Genomic DNA, 22,318 nt, shown 5'->3' with positions numbered 1-22,318 from the left:
CAAGTAAGATATATATCAGGAACATATCTACCCTCAAATGGTGGAATATTCAATTTTAGTTTAGGAATATGGACATCATCTCGTACCTGAGGTGGAGGTGCAGGCCTACCATTACGAATATATACCTGAGGTCGACCTGCTGGTGGTGGTGCAGGTGGCTGCACGTAGTGCTGATTTTGATCAACCTCATCCTCATAATCGCCCGCATACTCATCATCCTCCTGGGTACCAGCAGCAGCAATAGCAGGAGTCAAAGAAGCATCAACAACATGAACAGCATCACCAGAAGTTTGGCCATCCTCAATAGGAACACGCTTCGCTCGTCCATACTGATTCGGAAGGATGCGTTGTTGTTGTTGTTGGAGAGGTGCGTTAGGTGCAGCGGGTGGTGGTGGTGGAAGACGCGTGAGCAATTCATTAAACTTGTTATCGAGCTTTGTTTCGAACGTCTTCTCCATGCCATCTATCTTCTCCATGGCCTCTTCAAATCTGTTTAGCACATCTTGCACCTGTCCACTCATCATTTGCTGAAATTTATCATGTAGTTGTTTGTTCGTCAGGTTCTCCCAATCAGTCTCATCGGCTTGTGATCCTACCATGGTTAGCAGCAAATAGAAACACACAAGAATATGATCCTACAGACTACTAAGAAGTGGTGGTGGGTGTCACAAATCCGTCAAGCAAATCTCAAATTCTTACCAGTTCTTACCCAACAGCAGGCGGTGATCGGCAACCGTTGTAGTCAAAACTCTCAAAGCTTGGATAGAGCGATTACCAGGGAGAGTCAAACGCACGACGTAGATGTATGTGGAGCTGGGAAGGCTTATAATATGGTAGCAAAAAGGGTCAGCAATAATCAATTCAGAGATGCAAAGTTGAATAAACGCTCAACGACGGTACTGTGCTCGTCCTAGGCTAGACCGTGCTAGAGACGCGAGCCTAGAACACTAACAAAATCACGGCGCTGCACGTAAACAAGGAAAAAGCACACTCTGGAAAATTTTTTTCCGCTCTTTTTTTTGCGCTGCTTTTTTTTGCGAAAAATCACTATAATGGCGAGTGTCTCAAAACTCTTCCTAGGTCAAACTGACAGGATGGGCACGAAATTTTTTCGACCAATTTTTTTTTTCGTTTTTTCGACTGCCCGGACCCAAAAACTGGAAATGGGTCAAAAAAAACTTCCTATAATGGCACCTGTCTCAAAACACTCACAAACACCTAAAAATAGGATAGCCAGAAATGTTTTCGAAAAAATTTGGGCCTAAACGGAGGGTGGTTTCCGGACTCTTCTTCTTTTTTCCGAAACCTACTCCGGCAAGGAAACACGAATCAGAATCTAGATGGATCTCAAAAACACACCTAATATGCAAGGAACTCGGATTGGTGGTGGATATATGGTGGTGGTATATGGCAGCGGTGGTGGTATATGGCAACGGTGGTAATATATGGATATGGATCGGTGGTGGTATATGGATACGGATTGGTGGTGGTATATGGATACGGATTCGGAGCGGTGGTGGTAGGTGACAGGGGCGATGATGATGGTGCGGTGGCGGCGTGACAACTTATGACCAGAACTCGAAACTCTAAAAGACTAACGCTAAGACCAGCAACTAGACACGACGATGCAACCGCAAATTCAACAAAGCAAAACCCTAAAAAGATTATGCAAAGGCTCAGATTGGTTCGGATATGATGAACTAACCCTAATTTTTTATTGGCTTTTTCGTGGACTGTAGGTATGAAGAACAGACTCGATCTAAACTACGAAAAACTGTAAAATCTCACCGAGCAACCTGGAAATCTGATACCACCTGATAGAGGCGAGGGTCCCGATCTTTCGATGAGATGATAACTATCGATTTGGTGGAGACGACTTTGACGATCCGACTACAAACGTGCACGACGTTGCGCCTTAGCAATCGCTAAACCAACCCCGAGAGGTTATTGACCACGCAGGAGCACGATCAACCTGACCACGAAGGTCTATTCCTGCAAGCAATCGAAGAACAAGCAAGAATATGATTAAGCAATTTGAATATTGCAAATATGGATGAAGTATTGATTAAAGTGGGGTTTCATAAGCGGTCTTGGTCTGGTCGTTGGACACAAACGAAGTACACGAAGTTGCAGCGATGGCTAACTTTTAACTAAATAAAACCCAAAGTCTAAACGATGCCCTAAGGGCTGTATATATGGAGGAAGAGGGGGGAATTTCGTGACCCTTGGTGGAGGAGTCCGAAATCAACCCTATCTCTTGTTTCCCCACACATACAGACTCTAAAAATAGTCTACACTTATGTATTTCGAAATTACATGGGCCTGGCCCAATAATAAGGTGACGCAGCACCTATAATAGCCTCGGGACGAAATTTATGAAGTGGCATCTTGTATATTTCGTCCAAGGCTTCATGCACCCATTATGGTGGCTTCAAAGTCCTGAAATCATCACTTGTAACTCCGTTCTTGTTCCCCTTGCGCATGCCATCATCTCCATGCTTGTTCTTAATCCAATGTTCATCCTTCTCCAAGCTAGGCCCTTCATTTGTAAACAAAACAAATGTATCCAATTTAGGCAGCATCATATTCTCATGAACATTAGAATCATTACTAAGAAACGAAAGTACCTGGTAATTTAGTTGGTGTGCACGAGCTCTAGTAATTGGTCCAGTATGTATAGCAGCAGGGGCTGTGGGTGTAACAATTGTATTGATGTCCTCATCAGGGTGTGACACCATTCTATTCCACCAAATGAAATATGTTTAATTTCATATTCGGCCTTGTTATACCTCTGTATAGCCTGTTGTTACATTTGACTCAGTCGATCTAGCGTATATTTCCTCTAAGTCATTGTGTATGTTTGGATTTGCCTTTATTCAGTTCTGCCTTAATATTATTTTCTCTATTTTTCTTTGAAGAACTCGCTTTTGGAATAAATTGTCGAATCTCCCATTCACCTCCCCTTGGTTGATATCATACCCCACACTTCTATAAAGATTGGAGTAGAATAAAATGAGGACTTGATGTGGTAAGTAACCAGTTTTTAGTTTACATCGGGATGCAAGGCGGTTAACTTCAACCAAATACACCCGTGGAGTACTATATTGCACAGTTCTATGTTAATGTTGCAATGCATGAGTGTGATGGTTGAGTTCTTTATGACTAACGCGAGTTTGAAAACCTTGTGCACTTCCATTTCATCTTAAAATTGTTGGCTTCTTCATTATCGAGCATTGCCCACTCTCTCCTCAAGACGTAGCGAATATTTCCCTAATACATATGAATCTTGTGGGAGGGCTTTCTCATGTTCACCTACATTATCTTCCTAAAAACAACCGCCATACCTACCTATCATGGTATTTTCATAGTCATTTCGAGACATATTGTGATGCAAATTCCATCATCATTGTTTTACAATACATGATTATATGTTTATTCTACACATGTTATGCAATGTTTCTAGCTTCGTCTTGTCGTTGCATCTTCTTACATGTATTGAGAAAGAGTTATGGATATATTCAAAAGTGTGTTGGTCATTCATGTGCGGTGTTGCTCCTACCAAAGAAAAAGATCAACTAAAAGACTTACCACACAGCTGTAAAAACGAAATAAGAAAAATAGGACAAGAGAAGGAGCAACATCGTTATCTTTTATTAGCGTACACTAAATTGCTTCAAAGTAGAGTTTATCTTCATGTTCTATATATTAGTGGGGACTCTATGGGCACGACAAGATCAAGAACCCTAGGCGATCCAACGCCTAACAAAACAATATGATAGCCACCGACTCATCGAAACAATATAATAGCCACCGACTCATCAAACCTAAGGCAGGGTGGCGGGGGGAGCAAAACAAACTGCACAGGATGATGGAAGCACACAAATTTCAGCCGCATACACCCAATTATAAATGCCACGCAAAAGAGTACGTTTTAGAGGCCAAGCTCCATTAAGGTCTTAATTTTGAAAAATTCAAAATCCAAACTTTTCAGTTTCAAAAAACTCAGGGAAAAATACACATATATATAAGGATGTAATATATATGTGTATAAATTTCATGATAAAAAAATACTTTAAATTGCGAGCTGCACAAAAAATAATCATGAACTTTAAGGATTAACAATACATGTGCTAAAAAGCCAAAGAATTGGCTTTTTCTTTGTGTAGCTTTCATTTTAACGTATTTCATCTTGAAAATCTATACACATGTGCATTGTGCCTCTAGGCATGTTAATTTTTTAAAAGTTTGTGAAATGTAGAGTATGAGTTTGAATTTTTCAATATTATGACCTAGATGGAGCTCGGCCTCCATTTGGCATTTTTGCACGCAAAAAGAATTCCTCGTGCTTGATAGTTCACAAAACAACTGTTCTACATCTCTCAAAAAAAACGCCTCTGCCATAGACTTATGGATGCTTGCTTCATCTTTCTTTCTTTTTTCCTTCTCTAGACCATCCAAGAACAAATGGATCGGCTGTTCAATGTTACTAGCACTACTCGCCATATAGAGTGAACAAGCTATAGACACATCAACAACTCGTAAAAGTACCAAACTTCAAAGCTATGCTTGGCTTTAGCACTCACCAAAGCAGGCGGAGTGACACGCTGATAATCAAGCTACCGGGTTCTCAGGTAGCTGCTCAATGGGCTAATTACAGCATCTGACATGTCTGACCTCCGCTGCAGTCGGCGATTGCAAGAGCTAATGGTAGCCCGCTTGATGCGGTAGTCTGTGTTCCCCCATTTATACATGACATCATAGGGTAGGTTGCAAACTGTCAGTTTTACTTCCTTACATATTGAATGTGCTGAACGTATCTGAATCTGATATGGTAAAATCATCACACCTCCATTTCTCAAGTTGCTGGTTGAGATGCATCTCACTTGTCTCGCACTCGTCATCATCATCAACTTCTGTAGGCTTCCACTCATCAAGCAGACTGGAAAGTCGGTTCACACAGTGGCACATGTCGGGCCTCTGGTTTTGCTCTCGTGCTGTGCAATGCCGGGCAAGATCAGCTACCTCCAGCAGGCTCTTCCAAGCCTCAGGACCGAAGTCTAGTGTAGGATCCACAAACTTTCTGAACTTCTCTTTGTCAAGCATATTTCTTCGGAAGATTGTTACAAGATGTGTTTCATCATCAGGTAATGAGTCATCAAGTACTTTCCTTCCAGTTATCATCTCCATTAGTATGACACCATATGCATAAACGTCAACTTTTGTAGTTACTTTCCCTGTAGCTGTAAACATATAAATTGCATGCTCATCACTACTACATGAAAACGGAAGACAAGAACTGGGGGAGTGCAAAAAAGGAGGAAAAGTACATTCAGATATAGAACATCTGTACCAAAATAGATGACATTCAGAAAGCGTGCAGTCAAATTACCTTTTGTCCACTAAGCAATAAGAGATATTTAGATTGGTTAGATATAAACTGTACCATGAGCAAAATAATTTCATGACATGTTTTTACTTATTTTAAATTAATAACCCGCCTGGTTTCCAGCAATCCAGGTGAAGACCAAAGAGGTTTTTATATTTACTGTTCCATTTGTTATGGATGCAAAACTTTCGAATCAAAAGGTTTTAGGCTTGGTGGAACTAGAAGTGAGTATATGAGGTGTGGTTTTAGTACTACTAGGCACGAGAAAAGGAAGGGCTTAGCCTTGATGAGCAGGTGGTACCTCAAAAGGACATCTTTCGATATTTCAGATCAATGCTGCAGAAGGATAGAGATATCAATGAAGACGTGAGCCATCGAATCAAAGCCGGATGGATGAAGTGGTGCCAAGCTTTTGGCGTTCTCTATCACAAGAGAGTGCCACAAAAGCTAAAAGGCAGGTTCTATAGGATGGCCATTCGACCCGTAATGCTGTATGGCGCTGAATGTTGGCCGACTAAAAGGCAACATTGTTCATAAGTTAGGGATAGCGGAGATGCGCATGTTGAGGTGGATGTGTGACCACACAGGAAAGGATCAGGTCCAGAATGATGATATACGTGACAGAGTTTGGGTAGCACTGATTGAAGAGAGGCTTGTCTAACATCGTCTGAGATGGTTTTGGGCATATTCAGCGCAGACCCCAAAAGCTCCAGTGCATAGTGGACGGCTAAAGCGTGTTGGTAATGTCAAGAGAGGTCGGGGTAGACCAAACTTGACTTGGAAGAAGTCCGTAAAGAGAGATCTCAAGGGCTGGAATGTCACCAAAGAACTAGTCATGGACATGGGTGCGTGAAAGTTAGCTATCTATGTGACCTGAGTTGATTTCGAGATTTTATGGGTTTCAGCTCTAGCCTACGCCAACTTGTTGTTCAGCTTGTATATATTGCATGGACCAAGGAGCGAATATATGCAACGGACTTACAAAGCAAAGGAAATCTAGACCAATAGGAACACACACCTCAAATGCAAAAGCGTATACAGTAGCATTGCATTTGAAGTATAACACTAAGGTTGAGAGTTGAGGATTTCATGGTTGTGGAGAACATTAGATTGGGGCCTACAACAAAAAATAGTAAAAGTCCAAAATACACGTCTTCATAGTGTTGTCGTAGCATGGAGTCTTCAGAAACATGTTGAATCAAGCCAAAAGGGATATAAGAAGCATGTCTCAATTATCATTGCCCGAACTGGGAGCCAAAGTCGAGAGTTGAGGATTTCATGGTTGTGGAGGACATTAGATTGGGGCCTAAAACAAAAAAAATAGTGAAAATCCAAAATACACGTCCTCATAGTGTTGTCGTAGCATGGAGTCTTCAGAAACATGTTGAATCACGCCAAAAGGGATATAAGAAGCATGTCTCAATGATCGTTGCACAAGAAAACGATGGCAAAAGAAGCTCTGCGGCCAGAAAACGAGTTTAGGTCCACAACAATGAAAAAGGAGGCCAAAGCAGTCATATAGAGAACAACCAGCACACACCAGACAATGTGGGAATCTCTCCTCAAGAAACTCTTGGCTTGGGGTTAGTCATTATAACGCCCCGGCCAAAACCACCGGTACGTCCACCGGTCCGTGGTCGTTGCACCTGGCTACCACCTAGGATCTAGAATGGCCCCACGGACCAACACCTAGTCTTTCCTGCGCACTTTGTCCCCACTCGTGCGCAATCGAGATCAACTTCCCAATCAGCCACCCATTCTCAAATTGCTGCAAGCCAGGCACGCTTAACTTTGAGATTCCTTTCGGATGGGCTCCCGAAAATAAAGGTGCACCTTGTTGATATGAGTAGTCTATCATTCCTAAGTCGGATGTCACAGTCATGGGAGGAGACAGAAGCCAAACTAGTAAAGCTGGTTTGGAGTTCCAAACCCAACACACGGAACAGAGGAATCACGAGCTAGAGCTCTGCAGGCGGACCGAGCCAAGCAAGAAGCAGGCCAAGGAAGCACAGCCAGCACGTGGAGCAAGCTACCAAGAGAAGTGGGCTTGCAGATGCAAGGGCCATCTTGTTTGCAGAGGAGGCTGCGGAGGAGTCCTTGCAGGTGAGATGCGAGCGAGGAGTGACGGTGGAGAACAACAACCAGTGGAAAAGTAGTAGCGGCTTGGTCTGGTCTGATGGAAGACAAGCATTGTAAGTCGATGTAGAGCGGCCGCCACCACCCGCGGGAGTCGTCGAAGGAGACAATGGAGCAGGCACAGAAGAACCAAGGGAAGGCACATGTGCAAGACAGAGTCAGTAGAGCCGATGACAACATTGTGCCTTTTTCTTTGTTCCTTAACTGAACACGTGGCCAGAGAAGCAATGATGCCCCCGTTGTTTCAAGCGGAACACAAAGGGTGAGAGCCCGAGGAGCACAACCGAACAAGGGCAGTAGGAGGTAAGGCAGTGACCTGGAGTTGGTGACGCGTCATAGGAGGCAGCAACAGCGACCTGGTGAGGGTGTCGACTTGGCGGAGAGCAGTAGGTCAAGGGCGGACCTCGGGCAGCAGGTGCAATGAGTGGTGGAGATCTGGTGCTTCAATATGGTTGAGAGCTTTGATTCGGAAATAGCACTTGCGTCGGCTGTGGGCAGATCAAAATTGTTCAGACTGAGCAATTTCTAGGAGAACAGGAAGGAATCGCTCTAAGATCGAATTTGGTGGAGAAGCAAAAGGATGGACACCGAGTGGGAGACTCAATTGGAAGAAACCGGAAAAATCTGATTGGAAAGAGACAAGTTGCAGTGTCAGGAATCATTCAGGAGGATAACGATGAAAACCTAAGCTAGGCCCTGATACCATATTATGGATACAACTTATCTGTATTGCATAGCCCACTGGGAGAATATAAATGTATTACAACAGACTTGGAGTACTAGTAAGGAAATCTAGACCAATATGAATGCGTGTAAGGAGACCTAGACAGATACTAATACTCCTTTTAACACCTTTCATAGATAAGAAAGATGACTATATTGGAGATCAACCAAATACCAGAATGGACGAAAACTTGACGTAAAAAAAGAGAGAAATTAGGTCAACCTGATAACCACCTATCTTGGCTCCCTTTGTCATTTGGCGGGAGATTCATGAAAAGTTTGAAAACTATAGCATTATGAAGAAAAGCTTTTTTTTTCAACCCTAAACTTTCAGAAAGTTCAGTTTCTAACCTGAACTCTAAAACAGTCTAAGTTACAATCTCGAACTACTGAAACAAGCTAGGATATTTGGGTCATGAGCCGGTAGTTCAGCTATGGACTTTGATTCTTTAGTTCCTTGGGAGCTGCTCAATTAAGTGTAAGTACTATATGGTCAAAACAAATTTTCATATTTAGGAGTGACTTGCGAAACATTTATTTAAATGAAACATTTCAATTAATCAACAATCTATATGGATAATATATCAACTCTTACAGCTTTGCTTTCTTTTAACAACAAAAAGGTGTTGATGGTCTCCAACAGGCATCCTGTCCAACAAATAGAAGACTAAAACAATGTAGATTGTTATGTTTATCACTCTTATGTTAAAACCAATTGTATGTTCAGGTTATGAGCATAGTTAGGTATGGGTCTGAGGGCCAAGGGGTGCTAACCCTCATTAGTTCATTGGTAGGGCTATCACTGCTATTGTAGAGGCTTTCGTAGCCTCCAAAGTACACAAGTAAAGTCCTTAACAAGCTTGCAAACCAACCTAATCTTCTCCTTTTATGTGGGAAGCACATATGGTCGGAGGGCTCCAGCCCTGGCCGCACCACTCCTGCTCCAGCCCAAAGTGGCTAGGATTCTTTACTGCTACAAGTTATTTATTAGGTTCAAATTTGTATTAGGTGCAGAGTCCAGATTGTATTTCCTTTGAGTCGGCTTGTCAGCCAGGCTATTCTTCCTATATGTTGGGCTTCTCCCACGATCAATATTAGGCCTAGAGTAATTAGAGCTTGTTTCATCTACGATGGCGGACGATGACAAAGTTGACGGCGGCAACATCAACCTCGTGCTCAAGGAGCTAGCGACCCAACAAAAGGAGGTGGTGGCGCAACGGACCACCGATCAAGCCTTCATGGAGGGCCTCGTCATGCACCTCGATGCCCTAGAGCAGCGCCCCAGCGCTCCACCACCTCCCACCGAGGTCGACCCTCAGCATGGGCACTCAGCTTAACCGACCCCCGCGTGGCGTTTCAGCTGGAAGCCAACGGCTCCTCCGTTGCCGCCTCCACGCCGGCCCATGCCTCCACCGCACTCGCCACTACCACCACTACCCCCACCCTCGTGAGTGCAGGATCTGATCTGCACCTTCCCACACTGCTGTCACTACCCCACTTTCCAACCTCCTAGTTCTTCCTGCAGTAAACTGGCCCACCACCACCCTATCACCAACCCCTTGTTCACCCTCCGTTCAAGCCTGATGTCCTGTCCGCATGATCAGAAGCAAGGACTCTGGCCCAATGGGTGACATGCTTGACGAGTTTGTGGACCTCTTCGCCACTCCGACCATGTTGCCTCTAGTGCGCTCTCACGAACCCCGCATTCGGCTTCTACCCGACACCGTGCCCGTTGCCATTCAGCCATACAGCTATGGGCAACTTCAGAAGGACAAGCTCGAGCGCCAGTCCACTGAGATGGTTGGCCCAAGGCAGCATCCTCCCAAGCAATTTGGCCTTCTCTTCGCCTGTCCACGTCAAGAAACGAGATGACTCATGGCGCTTATGCATCGACTACTAGATACTAAACAACCATACCATGAAGGACACGTTTCACATTCCCGTCATCATGTTCTTCACCAAGCTTCACATGCGCTCGGGATATCTTTAGGTACGGATGAATCCTTGCTAAGACAGCGTTCCACACAAATGACAGCCACTATGAGTTCTTGGTTATGCCGTTTGGCTTAACAAAGGTCAAGCTCTAGGAGGGTGGTGTGATCAGCACCTATTGGGATTGGCACAACGGTAGCGCCCTTTGTGGTGTATCGACGGATGAGGTGACACACCTTCGCCTTGTATCAGACGTGAAGGGGCACGTTCCAGTTATGGCTAACCGGGAATGGTGCCGCCGACCCGAGATACAGGGCCCGACGCAAAGGTCTTTTGGGCTCGTCATGACGCTGATTGCCACCATCGCCTGAGCCCGACTATAGCGTGGCGATGTATTTGCGTTGCATTGGTCCTCAAGAGAGAAAGGGGTGTGTGTTTGGTGCCTCCCCTTGAACCAGCACGACGTAGTGCCTCTCATGGCATGTCGTCAGATGAGGCGACACTTCACCGCCTTGTGCCGGGATCATGGACCGTGCAGGGCACATCCAGGCTGCTAGTTGGTTGGGGAAGGTGTCGTCGCCTTGAGATCTGGCCTTTTCTCGCCTTTGGCGAGAGCTTCGGTCCAGCTATCGTCAGGTGCACCCAACACCGTTGCGGTCGGGCTCCATAGGGCAGGATGCACGGGGTCAAGCTGCCACAGAGGTATCCCTCACAAGGATGCAGGCACCCGAAGCCGTTGACCTCGAAGCTCAAGGCACAGAAGCGGAAGACTTGGCCCTTTGGGAAGAGGACGAGGAAGATATGTACCTTTGTTGTGTTGGAGACGAGGAGGAAGGGGCCGAGGAAGAGATCTTAGCCTGAAGCAACGCAACCGATCTTGGTTAAGAAAGCCATCCCGATCCACTCGAAGGATCCACGCGCACAGCCCCTACCTAGTGCGCCAACTGTCGATGTTTCGTAATCAGCAGTGCCGTCAAAAGGGTGTGAGAGCGACAAATCAAGATAGTAAGGCACGAGGCAAGGAGTTTACCCAGGTTCGGGCCCTCCGAGAGGAGGCAAGACCCTACTCCTACCTTTGGTGGTTGTATTGCTCGAGTCCTCATCGGGGAGATCTGTTTCTTGGTTTACAAGCTCTTGGCCTGACTGCGAAGAGGAAGATGGGGGTAGGTGGAAATCCTAGCACTATGATGATCTAGAGAAAATGTCCACACCCTCCCTCCCCAGAAGGTCCCTAGCTCGCTTTATATACCTGGTCGAGCTAGGGTCACATGAGTTGAGCTGGATTGCTGATGGGCTCACGCCCTTAGTCCAATCGAGCCCTTGGCAGCATTCCCAATGCCACGTCTTATAAATATAGGCCTCCCGAGCCTAACACTTCGGCCCAAGTGGTGGGTCGCATGCCACGTTCCCGTGGGAGGTGAGTACCTTGTTTGCTCATGGACCGGCGTGTCATATCCTCGTCACTACCTCTATCATGTCATCAACGTTGATGGGTGGCCATGGATAAGGATAAGGTGTGCATCGGTCCAGACTAGCCTACTCGTTCGTTCAGAGCCTTGTGTGGTTTCTTGGGGCTCGCCGGCTACTATCGCAAGTTCGTCAAGGACTTCGACATGCTCGCCACTCCTCTCATGCGCGTACTCAGCGAGGGGTTTCTATGGTGCACAAAAGCCGAGGATGCCTTCCAGGCGCTCAAACGTGCCCTCGGTCAAGGCTCGGTGCTCCAGATGCCAAACTTTGACAACCACTCCATTATCCATTACTGAGTGTGATGGCTCCAGGACTGGCTCCGACGCCGTTCTTCACCAAGGCGTGGGCCCTTGGCCTTCTTCAGATGGCCCATCGCTTGCCGCCATGCCAAGCTTGTTGCCCACGAGAGGGAACTCATCGAACTAGTTCAAGTTGTACGTCACTAGCAATCGTATCATTGGTGTCGTGCCTTCACTGCACGCACCAACCACCATAGTATAAAGTTTCTCCTCGACCAGCGGCTATCGACAATCACTCAACAACAATGGGGTTGCTTGGGTTCAATTTCACAGTCGAGTTTCGCAAGTGCCGCCTCAACGTCGACCTAATTATTGGATTCCTAATAATGGAATTAACTCTTTACTTACTACTTTCTGTGCTTTTTAATTATTGGTTGGTGCAGTTGCATCGCTGACGCCCTCTCCTATCATGATGCTGATGCAACACCTACGCTTTGTGCTCTCTCACAGGCACTCTTCACCATCTTCTATGACCTACGGCACGAGATCAAATGCATCTCCCGAGTTGACCTCCATTTTTTATGGTATTCGTGCTGATGATCACGACCGCTTATAGAGTTGTGTCAATAACTTGATTCTCCATGGGTGTCAGGAGCATGTGCTACCCACCTTCCCATCCGTAACAATGATTTTGCAGCACGCTCATGCCGCTCACGAGGAGGTCCAAAACGAATTTCATCGACTCCGAGCTGATTTCCATGTCCCTAGCGATCGCCAATTGGTTTAGGACTTCGTACGTGGTTGTGTGGTCTGCCAGCGCAGCAAGACGGAGACACTCCTCCCTGCCAAGTTACTTACTGATCCCAGCGTCCGTGCGAAGTGATATCTCCATGGATTTCATCAAGGCCCTGCCAAAGGTGCATGGAAAGTCTATGATGCTCTCTATCATTGATAACTTTTCCAAATATGTTGATAACTTCTCCAAATATACGCACTTCATTCCATTGTCCCACCCATACACGACTGCTTGTACGGCAAAGGCGGTTTTTTATGGCACAATATGCCTCCATGGACTACCGATCGCATCGTCAGTGATTGCGATCCTATCTTCCCAACAATTTTTGGCGTGAATTATTCAAGTTGTTCGGCATTCAATTTCACATGAGCTCAGCGTTTCAACCCTGGCAGACTGAAGTTGATTGCCCCCGGCGGGCGCTGGATTGAATGGTTGCCCTGAGCTGAGAATTGGTACAACACATCCTATCACTCCGCTCGTGCCACTCCATTGGAGGTTGTTTATGGTCGGCCACCACCACGTCTTCGCAACTATGTTCCCGGCGATGCCAGGATGGCAGCCATGGAGACCTTCCTTCGAGATCGCGTGATCCTCCGGGATTGGCTCTGCCATCGTTCTTCACCAAGGCGTGGGCTCTTGCCTTCTTCGGATGGCCCATCGCTCCACGCCATGCCATGCTCACTGCCTACGAGTGGGAACTCATCAGACTAGTTCAAGTTGAACGTCACTAGGGATGGCATCTTTGGTGTCGTGCCTTCATTGCACACACCAACCACTATAGTCTAAAGTTTCTCCTCGATCAACGGCTATCAGCAATCCCTCAATAACAATGGGTGAGCAAGTTGCTTGGGTTCGACTTCACAGCCGAGTTCTGCCTGTGCCACCTCAATATCGACCTAATAACTGGATTCTAATAATGGCATTAACTCTTAACTTACTAGTTTGTATGCTTTTTCATTATTGCTTGGTGCAGTTGCATCGCTAACACCCTCTCTTGTCGTGATGGTGATGCGGCACCTACGCTTTGTCCTCTCTCACTGGCACTCTTCACCATCTTCGATGACCTATGGCGTGAGACCAATGCTTCAATGCCATGGAGACGTCCCTTCAGGATTGTGCGATATTCGTTTGTGAGGTTGGTGAGTGTGTCCATCAAGTGCAACACAGGGCAAAGCATTATTATGATGGCAAACACCGTCAGTGCATCATTTGACGTCAGAGATTGGGTGTGGCTTCGCCTTCGCTATGGTGTGGCTGCATACAAGGTCACAAGCATGGCAAGTTGTCTCCTCACTTCTATGGGCCTTTCCAAGTTATAGAAGTCATTGGGTCTGTTGCACATAGACTCATGTGAGAGATGTTATGCAGGGTACCACATATGGTTGGAGGGCCCCAGCCCTGGCTGCACCACCCCCTGGGTCCAGCCCAAACTGACTAGGATTCCTTTACTGCTACAAGTTATTTATTAGGTTCAGATTTGTATTAGGTACAGCGTCCATATTAGAATCTGTTTCAGAGTCCAGATTGTATTTCCTTGAGTTGGCTTATAAGCCAAGCTATTCCTCATATATATTGGGCTTCTCCCACAATCAATAAAGCATCAGCATTCGGTGTATTACTATCTATTTAGGCCTGAAGTAATTAGAGTTTCTTCTGTCTCCCTGACAGTAGTGAAAACTTATGCCCAGAACAACCTAACCTCTTCTAATTTGGAAGATAAGGGGCCATATTCTTCTGACATATCCACTTCCAACTTGAGTTTGGTATTTCACTCAAAGAAAAAACACATATCTGACTATTAAGACACCTATATTACAGTTCTAAGTGGTAAGGCGCCTTGTAGGAAGTGCCAAGCATTAGTGTCCAGTGCAAAGTAACAATCCTAATTCCATAATTACATGGTGCTGACTAGCAAAGAGAACAGAATGTTATTCAAACAAGAAACAAGCAAAGAGTGATGTCACTCCCGAAAAAGAGTAACATGGATGTGATACAAGAAACTTGTGCAAGACAAATACAGATTGGTACTTGAGAATGAAAGATAAGCAATGAGAAATGCACATACTGGCGTATTCAGGCGCAAGGTATCCAAATGTCCCTGCCACCCTTGTCATCATTGATTTGTCTGTGTCATTAGCAAGCTTGACCAACCCAAAGTCTGATACCTTGGCTCTTAAATCCTGGTCCAGCAGTATATTGGAAGGCTTCAGATCCCTATGGATGAAAGTCTCCTGTGCCAAGCCATGCAAATATTCTATCCCCCTCGCAACATCCAAAGCTATTGTCATTCTCTGTGTCCATGTAAGAGGAGTATAACCACTCCGCTGAAGATCACATAGGTGCTCACGCAATGTTCCACCAGACATATACTCATAGACCAGGAGCCTCTCGTAGCCATGGGTACAGTACCCAAGTAGTCCAACCAAGTGTCGATGCCTTACTTTCGTAAGCACATCAATCTCAGCCATGAACTCTTGCTGCCCTTTAGTCCCCATAGTGCCACTGTCACACCTCTTCACAGCAACCAACCTCTCATTGAGGTTCCCCTTGAAGACCACCCCAAACCCCCCTTTACCTAAAATACAGTCCTCATTAAAGTTGTCTGTGGCCTTTAGCAGCACTTCAATAGGCAATTGCATTCCGTGGGACTCAAACAGATGAGTAATGTTTGCGCTACCAGCACTCACCTGGCTGTAATCAGCTGGAACTGCGGTATTTCCATTGGCACTCCAATTTGTTTCAACCACCTGAATTTTCATCATCTCAGATTCATCAGCAGACCCCTTCGATGAGACTGGCCTGAACTTCTCTGCATTCTTCTTCCTCCGATGATGTACAAAAAGCCCAACAATGATAACAAGAAGAACCACAGCTACAAGAATTCCAATAATCATGCCAGCATCCGACTTCCATTTCAGTGCACCTGCAGAAACACTCTGGGAACCACTATCTGATTTCCCAAACTGGTTTCTGTCGGCCAGTACCTTGACTGAAGGCTTAAACTTGGGCAGTTCACTATCGAGGCTATTATTTGAGACAATGAAAATTTTCAGGTTTGACATTGTCGTCAAAGTATCCGGTATCACCCCAGTGAGGTGATTATTTGAGAGATCTAGCTTTCCAACACTAGTCAGGTTTGCAATAGCCGGCGATATCGTCCCTGACAAACCACGATTGTGCAAATCAAAAATGCTAACATCCCCATTTGAGCATACAATACCAATCCAATTACCACATGGTGTGTTCCCATTCCACGTTTCCGCAAGTTCAGCTGGGTATCCAAACCCTGCGGCCACCGCAAGCAGAGTTGTAACCAGCGGATCACATGGCCCAGGCCTTGACTGACAGAACCTGCTCACAGTGTCAGCAGCAAGGTCTACATTTACACCACGAAAATCAGGCATCGGCCCCTGAAAAAGATTATTAGTCAGTGACACATTACGCAGTGTCTTGATCTCATAGAGTGAGGCTGGCACCACACCAGTAAGCCTGTTGTCCCTGACATTCAACGCCTCTAGCTGTGAGTTGCTAAAATCCGGAATCGGGCCCGTGAATTTGTTAGACTGGATCCACAGCAGCCTTAGGTTCTTCATTGCAGCAACAACATCAATAGACCCTGACAGCTTCCCATCCGACATCTGGTTGTTCAGCTGCAGACTCTCTAGGGCAATCAGCTCAGCCAGCCCGGCAGGGAGTCCACCAGTGAGGTTATTATATGACAGCCGCAGAGACCTCAACGATGACAGGTTGGCGAGAACCGCCGGGAAGGCACCCGCAATGGAGGCATTGGAGGCGGAGAAGGTTTCGAGTAAGGAGGAGCCGACAATGGCGTCAGGGACGGACCACGGCTTGAGTGGCAGGTCCTCCAGGCTGAGGTATTGCAGGGAGGGCAGGTCTTTGAGGAAGTCACTTGGGAGGGAGGTAAACCAATTGCCGTCGAGCATAAGGCGGGTGAGGTCGGTGCAGCCGGCGAGCGATGGGAAGTCGCCGTGTAGTGCGTTGCCCTGGAGATGCAACTCCTTGAGCGCAGTGAGGGAAGACAGGGAGGTGGGCAGGGTCCCGGTGAGTCCCATGTCCCCGAGGTCGATGGAGGTGACCCGGCCCGAGCCGCCGCGCTCGCAGGTGATGCCGTCGAAGACGCAGACGTCGCCGCCGGCACCCCAGGACGAGGGCGGGTTGGACAACAACTTGGCGAGGCCAAATATGACGTCCTCGTCGGCAGATTTTGCGGCGGCGACGAGGGAGGAGAAGAGGAGGACGGCGAGAAGGACGAGGTGCGAATCCCTCCCCATGGTATTTTTGGCGACGAGGTGCTCCGTCTTTCCTCTCTCCTCTTCCCTTCCTCTCTCGCTCCCTACCTTAGATCTCTCTGCCAGTTTTTTTGGGTGGCCGGCTCGACCACCGTTGGATCCGTTCGGTGTTCACTTGCTTATATTGGATCGAGTAGCAAAAATGTTCGTGCATTGCAAGGATGCAATAATAAAAAATAAAAAATGGAAGCGAGGATGATGTACCTGGGTCGGGCGAAAGAAAGAGTGTAACGGAAACACTACTCTATTTTTTATAAGATGACAGTGTAATTGTTCTTTTTTTTGCGAAAGGCAGAGTAATTATTCTACTAACACTGGCTGCCTGGGATCCACAGGACAGCGAATACGCTAGCGTTGTGGCTGCAAATCTGCGCTAGGTCTCCGCGTGCACGTGAATGTTTCGAGAAATCAATGTGATTTTGATAGGTTTGGTTTACAAATAACATGAAATTATAGTTTGACTCTTAAATTATTAGCAACAATTATGAAATTAGAACTTTAAAGTTTATAAAAATGTTTTATATTATGAGATGGAGGGAGCAGTAAACAAAATTTGAGATAACCAAACAACTGCTATAATTGCAATAAACATCAAGAAGCATGTTCTGTTCAGTATAAAAATCATCCATGCCGTCGAGCTTTCAGCATATAATAACAACATGTAATACAATGACATGAAAATGTAATTTAAATGAAAATACTAGAAAAAAATTCTACTCATATGGATAGATGGTATGGAACAAATTTGTATAAAAACGCGTATCCCACTCTCAATCATCCAAAATCTCAATTTGCGGTAACATGGGTATATTGTGCCTACATGACACAAAAAATCATGATCTGGCTTGTTGTTAATGCACATAATCATCAAAATAAGAATCTTGAAAAAAGGAACAACTTGATACCCAATCATCCAAAGTTGATACCCAATCTTACAGGTTTAAATTCTTTCTGACATTTGCTGGGACATTTCATCAAACACAATATTTAGTGATTCCCGCTAAACGAATTTAGAGGGAGGGGGAGGGAGAGCATACTATGCATCGTCATTTGTTGCACAACACTGAATATTAGCAGTAGTAGTACTCACACAACACCAGCAATCTCTTCTTCAAAATGCATTCCCCCGTCATGCTACTGCTCTGCCAGCTTCAATGTAACGCCCTCGATGCGGCTATATCTCCCACGTGTCGAAGCACGACTTAGAGGTATAACCGCATTGAAAGCAATGTCGCAAGTGAGGTAATCTTCACAACAACCCATGTAATACATAAGGGAAAAAAGATACATAGTTGGCTTACAATCGCCACTTCACACAATACATGAATAAAGCATTACATCATCCAGATACACACAAGGTCCGACTACGGAACCAAAATAAAAGAAGACTACCCCAAATGCTACACAGATCCCCGATCGTCCCAACTAGGCTCCACTACTGATCAACTGGAAACGGAACAATATAGCGAACACAATCTTCATCGAGCTCCTCCTTGAGCTTGGTTGCGTCACCTGCACGGTTCAACGGCACCCGCAAGCTGGTTTTGGAAGTATCTGTGAGTCACGGGGACTCAGTAATCTCACACCCTCGCGATCAAGACTATTTAAGCTTATAGGTAAGATAAAGGTATGAGGTGGAACTACAGCAAGCGACTAGCATATTTGGTGGCTAACATACGCAAATGAGAGCGAGAAGAGAAGGCAAAAGCACGATCGATGAACTATGATCAATAAGTGATCCTAGAACAACCTACGTCAAACATTACTCCAACACCGTGTTCACTTCCCGGACCTCGTCGAGAAGAGACCATCGCGGCTACACACGCGGTTGATGTATTTTAGTTAAGATAAACTTCAGGTTTTCTACAACCGGACATTAACAAATTCCCATCTGCCCATAACCGCGGGCATGGCTTTCGAAAGTTCAAATCCCAGCAGGGGTGTCCCAACTTAGCCCATCACAGGTTCTCACGGTCAACGAAGGATATTCCTTCTCCCAAGACAATCCGATCAGACTCGGCATCCCGGTTACAAGACATCTCGACAATGGTAAAACTAAATCAGCAAAGCCACCCCGAATGTGCCGACAAATCCCGATAGGAGCTGCACATATCTCGTTCTCAGGGCACACCGGATTGTCCAAACTTCCGGTAGACCAGCTTAGAGTTGCCCCTGGTGGCCACCGACGGCTGACAAGGTGGACCAACACTCAGAGGAGCACTGGCCCGGGGGGGTTAAAATAATGATGACCCTTGGGAGCGCAACTCCCAAGGGAAAAGTAGGTGGTGCTGAGGCAAATGGTAAAACCAAGATTGGGCCTTGCTGGAGGAGTTTTATTCAAAGCGAACTGTCAAGGGGTTCCCATTATAACCCAACCGTGTAAGGAACGCAAAATCCGGGAACATAACACCGATATGACGGAAACTAGGGCGACAAGAGTGGAACAAAACACCAGGCATAAGGCCGAGCCTTCCACCTGATGAGGACATGACTACCTTGGACACGACCAAAAATATTGCATACATGCATATTTGTCAGGTGATTTCTAGTGCAAACTATTCAATAATCTATTTAGGTTATCCAGAACAAAAATACTTCACACACTTTTGTGTTTTGTCTGATTGCAGGTGTATGGCATATTTGTACAATTCACATATGAAGATAAGGGAGAAAGAGATGTTTAAGTGCTGTTCAAAAAGTTCTCTCACGTCACTTTTGGGCCAAGAGAAGATAGAGTCCAAGTCTCTCACGTTCTGGATTCAGATTCGGACTGCACAGACATACCTGACTCAAAACGCCAACAACTTTTTCATACGGACTCCGAATTGGGTGATTTTTTTTGTTGGATTCCAGATTTTGTGCTCTTTCCAGCCCAATTAGATTCACCTTCAAATTCGTCCGGAGCGTTGAGATATCGACGAAACAATCAGACGCTGCAGCAGAATCCGAGTCAAACAACAAGTCCAAAGGTGTTGCATCACCTCCACTTGGGCCCATTGGCCTTGTACGACCGAGGGTTGGTTTTAGGATGCCTTGGGACATTCTCCCACCTCCTTGGCCGCCACCCCTTCCTCCTATATAAGTAGATCCATCTAGTAGCTTTTTCCTTGGGATTTGTTTAGTTAAAAGTTAGCCAACGCAACTTCGTGTACTTCGTTTGTGTCCAACGACCTGACCAAGACCGCTTTCGGATCCCCACCTTTATCAATACTTCATACATATTTGCAATATTCAGATTGCTTTTATCATATTCTTGCTCGTTCTTCGATTGCTTCCAGGAATAGACCTTCGTGGTCAGGTTGATCATGCACCGGCGTGGTCAATAACCTCTGGAGATTGGTTTAGCGATTGCTAAGGCGCAATGTCGTGCACGTTTGTAGTCGGATCGTCAAAGTCGTCTCCACCAAATCGATAGTTACCATCTCATCGAAAGATCGGGACACCCCCGCCTCTATCACCACCCTTCACCAAGTATATAGATGCATTAATTAAATAAAAGATATTGTGATATCCCAACAAAATATCCATGTTCCAACAAGGAACAAACTCCAATCTTCACCCGCAACTAACAACGCTATAAGAGGGGCTGAGCAAAGCGGTAACATCGCCAAACAACGGTTTGCTAGGACAAGGTGGGTTAGAGGCTTGGCTTAACAATATGGGAGGCAGGATAAGCAAGTGGTAGGTATCATAGCATAGGCATAGCAAAAGAGCGAGCAACTAGCAAGCAAAGATAGAAGTGATTTCGAGGGTATGGTCATCTTGCCTGAAATCCCGCAAGGAAGAAGAACGAGTCCATGAAGAAGACAAACGGACGTAGTCGAACAGTTCCTCACAAACGCGATGTTATCGGAACCAACCCGAAGAAGCAACACCGGAAAGAAGCACACAACATAGTAAACAATCAACACATGAACATGGCATGATATGCGGAATGCGGTATGCGGTGCGTATGCATGATTTGAAAAAGAATGGTTCAACCTAGCCTCAACTTGGAAATCCAAGAATGCCACTGGAAAGGTGAGTTGATTTCGGTCGAAATCGATATAAAGATCACCGGAATCGGATGCACGGTTTGAAAATGACAAGCAAAACAAATATGGCACCGGTCTGCGATAAACAGCATGAGGCCATCTAAAAGCATCAAGATAAATAAGCTACTGCACTCAAACATAACAATAAAATACATGGCAGGGATCCACTCATGAAGCTTGACAAAAGATGAACACTGAGCTACGACTAATTCACTCATTAATAGGTTCAAACAAGCATGGCAAAAGTGCAAAAGATAACAGATTACACACTTAGTAAAATTAACAACATGTCAGGAATTTATCATCAGGAAGCAATCTTTAGAGCATGAAAACTACATGCTACAGGAACATATCATGGCAAAAAAAGGCATGGCATGAAGCTACACAAAGCATATAACAAAATTCCCTTAGTGACCATGAGCCAAAAGGGATCAGAAAATACAATTGCAAGCATGTGAACATAACAAAAACATAAACAGATTCAGACTTAGTGAAAAACTGGAGCATGGCAAAACAGATAACGAGTAGGCATGTTTACGAGCTCGATGCACTCACTACGAGGCATTGCATGACAAACTAAGCATACACCCAACAAATAGACATGGCATAGAAGCTAGACATGGCAAGAACAACAATATAGCATGCACGGATCAACAATAACAAGCTCGGCAAAATTGCTAAACATGTTAACAATCTGCCAGGAACATTTTATAGCAAAAGTAGAGATCGATTGACTCAAGCTAGGATGCTCCATAATTGCAAACAAAGACATGGATGCATAGAGCACAACATTGTTTACAAAACATCCTTACTAATCATGCTCAAAAGAGGCACGGATCACTAGGAAACAAGATGAACATATGGCATAAAAATAATGACAGGGCAAGGACTTAGTGAAATTCTAAGTCCCTGAAATCAGCATCATTGAGTAAGCTACTTTGCATGCTTGTGCTAGTCACCACAAAGATCACAAAAATACATGACATACACCTCTGTAAAGATGGCATGACATTCTTCAAAACATATGTAGAGCTCAGGATCATATCATGCACACATTAATCATGGCAAAAATGACAAAAGTGCAATTGCTGAAACATATCTGAAACTATCATCATATAGCCCTCTTCCAACAGCATTTCGGGCATCAAGATGAACTCAAATGAAAATGATGCAATGAGATGAAATGATGTACTCATCGAGACGAACATTTCGATATGCTACCTGCACGAATCAGAGCAACGGTGATGAAGTTATGGCATGATGAATATGCTCAAAAAATACTGAAATCTGGG

The 22,318-nt window shown here is 45.4% G+C and overlaps 1 protein-coding gene across 1 annotated transcript; it reads right to left on the bottom strand.

Annotated features, from left to right (window-relative positions):
* Positions 1-4,317: 4,317 nt before the first annotated feature.
* Positions 4,318-17,090, bottom strand: LOC123085919 (receptor protein kinase TMK1). Its single transcript, XM_044507627.1, has 2 exons — positions 14,748-17,090; positions 4,318-5,240 (listed from the first exon to the last, which is right to left on the bottom strand). The coding sequence occupies exons 1-2, from the start codon at positions 16,972-16,974 to the stop codon at positions 4,792-4,794; spliced, it is 2,676 nt and encodes an 891-aa protein (XP_044363562.1). The 5' UTR covers positions 16,975-17,090; the 3' UTR covers positions 4,318-4,791.
* Positions 17,091-22,318: the final 5,228 nt, after the last annotated feature.

Source organism: Triticum aestivum, chromosome 4A (assembly GCF_018294505.1).
Source record: "Triticum aestivum cultivar Chinese Spring chromosome 4A, IWGSC CS RefSeq v2.1, whole genome shotgun sequence".
Taxonomy (NCBI): domain Eukaryota; kingdom Viridiplantae; phylum Streptophyta; class Magnoliopsida; order Poales; family Poaceae; genus Triticum; species Triticum aestivum.
This window is presented reverse-complemented; position numbering and strand designations above follow the sequence as displayed.

Excerpts from the sequence above, each read along its gene's own strand:
- LOC123085919 (XM_044507627.1), bottom strand. The coding sequence starts at position 16,974 with ATGGGGAGGGATTCGCACCTCGTCCTTCTCGCCGTCCTCCTCTTCTCC. Across the intron at positions 5,241-14,747 it reads CCTTGCGCCTGAATACGCCA|CTACAGGGAAAGTAACTACA; the intron begins GTATGTGCATTT and ends ATATGTTTACAG.